The sequence below is a fragment of the Pseudophryne corroboree genome, chromosome 6 (genome assembly GCF_028390025.1).
Source record: "Pseudophryne corroboree isolate aPseCor3 chromosome 6, aPseCor3.hap2, whole genome shotgun sequence".
Taxonomy (NCBI): Eukaryota; Metazoa; Chordata; class Amphibia; order Anura; family Myobatrachidae; genus Pseudophryne; species Pseudophryne corroboree.
Genome location: NC_086449.1, coordinates 113,434,051 through 113,437,720, shown reverse-complemented (window position 1 = coordinate 113,437,720; position 3,670 = coordinate 113,434,051). Strand labels below are relative to the sequence as shown.

Genomic DNA, 3,670 nt, shown 5'->3' with positions numbered 1-3,670 from the left:
GCCTTTTGTTGTATAGTCCCTCAAAGGTGACTAGAATTGTGTTCTGCTGCTGTTTTCTCCATAATCTGTGTTTAAGTCAACATCTGGCACATGATGAGGGAGAAAGCAGTCAGCAAGCAGAGGAGTTAGAACCATCTGGTGACAGTGTGAGTACATATGTAGGGAGGCAGGTACGGCAAGAAGTGATCCAGCGGTATTTTTCTGGTAAGTTTTTGTCGGATGTAATTATCCTTGACTAAACACTTTGCAATACTTTCAATTGTGTGTTTTGTTACTTACTGTTTGTTGTTTATAGTGGTGTGTACATTGTACTTAGTTTATGTTATAAATACATTTTCAGTCATTACCCATGAAAAACATACATACATACATAGCAGCTTCTACAATGTTTGAGACGGACACAGGAAGTTGTGTGTTTGTCAAATCAAAATTTTTATTGCGTAAATCTAATTTGTCAAAAGTCTTATTTTTTCCGCTTGTGTGTGCTGGGTGCTGTGCTTTGTGCTGGCTCACTGGCACGTGCTCGGGAGGAACGCCGAACAGGGGAGGTTACTGGCGTTTGGATAGGGGTCGTGGTTCCAGAGCTGGAGGTCACTTGTTGAGCTGCCATCAATGTTATGTTGTTGCTCAAATTATTTATGCTAGCATTAAGTTGTGTGTTGGTTGCAGTGTGGCTGGCTACAATCCGGGATAAAGACTCATTCACAACCTGGTTGTGCTGAATGAGTTGTACGAGTGCCTGCTGATGGCGCTGTTGCTCATCAATGATGCGCGTTAAATGAGCCAGCATTTGGTTGTTGTCTGCTTGTATTTGCTCCATCGATGTTGCGATTCGGCCTACTTGGACAATCAGTCTGCCCGAGTTGCGACTAATGCGCGGTAGATGATGGGGCAGACTGGCAAGGTGTTGGGTATGTGCGGTCAGGCTGGCATTGCTTTGTGCCTGTTGGCTTGTCCAACTGGCCCAAAAGTCATCTGGTATTTGTGGCTGGGGTGGAGCTTGTGCCAGTTGTGGACTCATGGAGGCTTGGGGGATATCCTGCAGCTGTATTGGCTGGCTCGGGTCAACAGGTGTTAGTTGCAGTGTGAAGGTTGCCTGTTGGTCTTGTCCCTGCTGGTCCACGTCGGCCATCAAGCTGGGCTCTGTATGGGGTGGCCAACATGCAATGTTTATTTTTCTTAAAATATATTTGCTAGTTCTACACATTACTACATTCATAATACTCCATTTCTCAAGTTTTTAGAGTTGTTTTTCTAAACATATAATTTGTTTTTTCTCCAAAAACATATATACCATCACAGGCGTGCACATAGACAGACTTGCGTAATCCTCACCTAACTACCTCCCCTCCACAGCATTACAGTGTTATGTCACCTCCCCTGTCCACGATATAGACTGCTTACCTGGATAGTCCAGAGGAGCGGAGCAAGTAAGCAGTCTACATACCGGACAGGGGAGATGTGTGAACACTATAATGTTGTGGAGGGTGTTTTTTTTTTTTTTTTTTGGTTTTTAAATTATTTTTATGTGCACGTGTGTGGCCAATATTTTAACAAATGTATGTTCGATTTTAAAAATGATGTTGGCGATATCAACCACTAAGACATAGAAAAATTAAGCATTTGCACCTTTAACAATTGAAGACGTAACATCACATTGCTTGTTATGGCAAACATGTAATCTCAACTCCAACTCACAACATAGTAACTGTACTGTGTAGATTATTTGCTATGTGTTTAGTTTCTGTTTTGACTCACCAGATAACTGAGGTGATCGGGGCTCATCACTCTGTGGACTCGCCAATAGTGCCAGTGGTGGCTGGGGTGACACTGCAGAAATGCGCCGCCTGGGTGGGGAAGATGGATCCGCAGATTCCGTGCCAAGACGCCGTGTCTTACTTGGCCTCCTGGGTAAGTGCCCCGAGCCCTGTGATGGGCGCCTTACAGGAGGTCGGCTTACAGAAGCAGAACCTATGAGAATATATAAACATTAATATTTTGTACTTCTATGTGTTTGCAGAATATGTGACTACAGTGAAGTCTTACCTGCAATCCCAGCATCATCCTGAGTTGTCTGAGGCCTGTCTGGCCGGCTGGTCTGTCGGACTGTAGAAAAAGTGGAGCAAACATTATTACCATGCTTTGTGTAAAAATTATAACTACAAAGCCTTAGTGTACTGTAACCATATATTAGGTATTCTAATTTAAACTAATTTCTGCTTAAGATCTTCGTGCTTCCTTAATTTGTGGTGTATATCAAAATGTACATGGTGTTGCACCAAATAAATCAGTTACATTTGAGAATTATGTGTCAGATATTGCATAGATTGAATACTTGCAAATTTAACCACAATGAAATTTTGAATTTGTAGGAACCTTTTTTTTGAAGTAAATAAATAAAATATTTAAAAATGCTATTAGATACAACACCGATGTCCAAGCAATATCGCAAAATTATTATTGCAAATACACATACCAGCAGGCATTGCACCTGTTTTTGTGCAAAATTAAATAAAAAATACAGCCAAGGCAAGATGGAAAATGCAATTTCTAAACACAAACACACCTTAAGGGTGCATAGGCCTGCAATATCTGACCAACAATTTTTGCATCCTTTAACCTTAAAAAAAAAAAAAAAACATTTAGAGGACATTTTAAAATAAATTTAACAAATCCAACTCACCATCCTGCGTGGGTCGGTCCGAATCCCGGACATGAGTTGCAGACACCACTTCTGCAGGAATCAATGCCCGCACAGGCTCCTCCCACTCCCGATAGGTTGCTCGGAAAGGGGGTCCACCTCCGGTTTTGCGGGCTGATTTTGCCTCTTTGGCCATCTTGGCCTTGACACGCCGCTTTATGTCATAGAACCTCTTGCGACACGTGTCCTCAGTCCGCCTCACCACACCCTCACTATTGACGGCAACTATTACTTGCCCCCACAGGACAGACTTCCTGCGGGAGGACACCTTGCCAGCATCCTGACCAAACAATTGGCGATGGTGCTTCATCAGCTCACGCACCAACGCCATGTTTTCAGCATAGCTGAACTTAATATTCCTGCCAGTCTTGGTAGTGGTGCGTGGCTGCGGAGCCACAACACCATCACTATCACTGGAGAATGCAGCAACAGGCACCCCCTCCTCCTCCTCCTCACTAACCTCCTCCCTCTCACTAACCCCCTCCACCTCACTAACAGCCTCCACCTCACTACCAGCCTCCACCTCACTAACCTCCGCCACCACACTGACCTCTGAGTCTGACATGAGGACAAACGACAAAAAACACTGAAAAATAAATACACAAAACACACTCCTCCACTACTACTACTACTACACACCACACAGCCAACACACACGCTCACTCACTCACTCACAAACAATGACAAAAGACTAAAAAAAAAAAACAAGGACAAAAAAGTTGACAAACTGAGAAAAAACAATACTACAAATATGACAAGACTACTTACACACACAGTACAGCACTCAACAATCACAAAACTCCTCCCCAAATCCTCCAAAAACTCCACCAAACTCACCAACTCCAAATACACCTTCCTCTCTCCTCTCCACTAGCTAAACCCACGAGGTGCGGTGTGTTTGGGGCGGTTTTATAGTACTGTGCACAGACACTCCTCCTTCACGAATACAACCAATCACGGACGCGTGAC

General features: G+C 43.6%; 1 protein-coding gene across 1 annotated transcript; it reads right to left on the bottom strand.

The window, feature by feature from the left end:
• Window positions 1–458: 458 nt before the first annotated feature.
• LOC134934927 (uncharacterized) lies at window positions 459–2,109 on the bottom strand. Its single transcript, XM_063930254.1, has 3 exons — window positions 2,047–2,109; window positions 1,759–1,971; window positions 459–1,143 (listed from the first exon to the last, which is right to left on the bottom strand). Exon 3 carries the CDS (start codon window positions 1,130–1,132, stop codon window positions 464–466), a length of 669 nt encoding a protein of 222 aa, XP_063786324.1. The 5' UTR covers window positions 1,133–1,143; window positions 1,759–1,971; window positions 2,047–2,109; the 3' UTR covers window positions 459–463.
• Window positions 2,110–3,670: the final 1,561 nt, after the last annotated feature.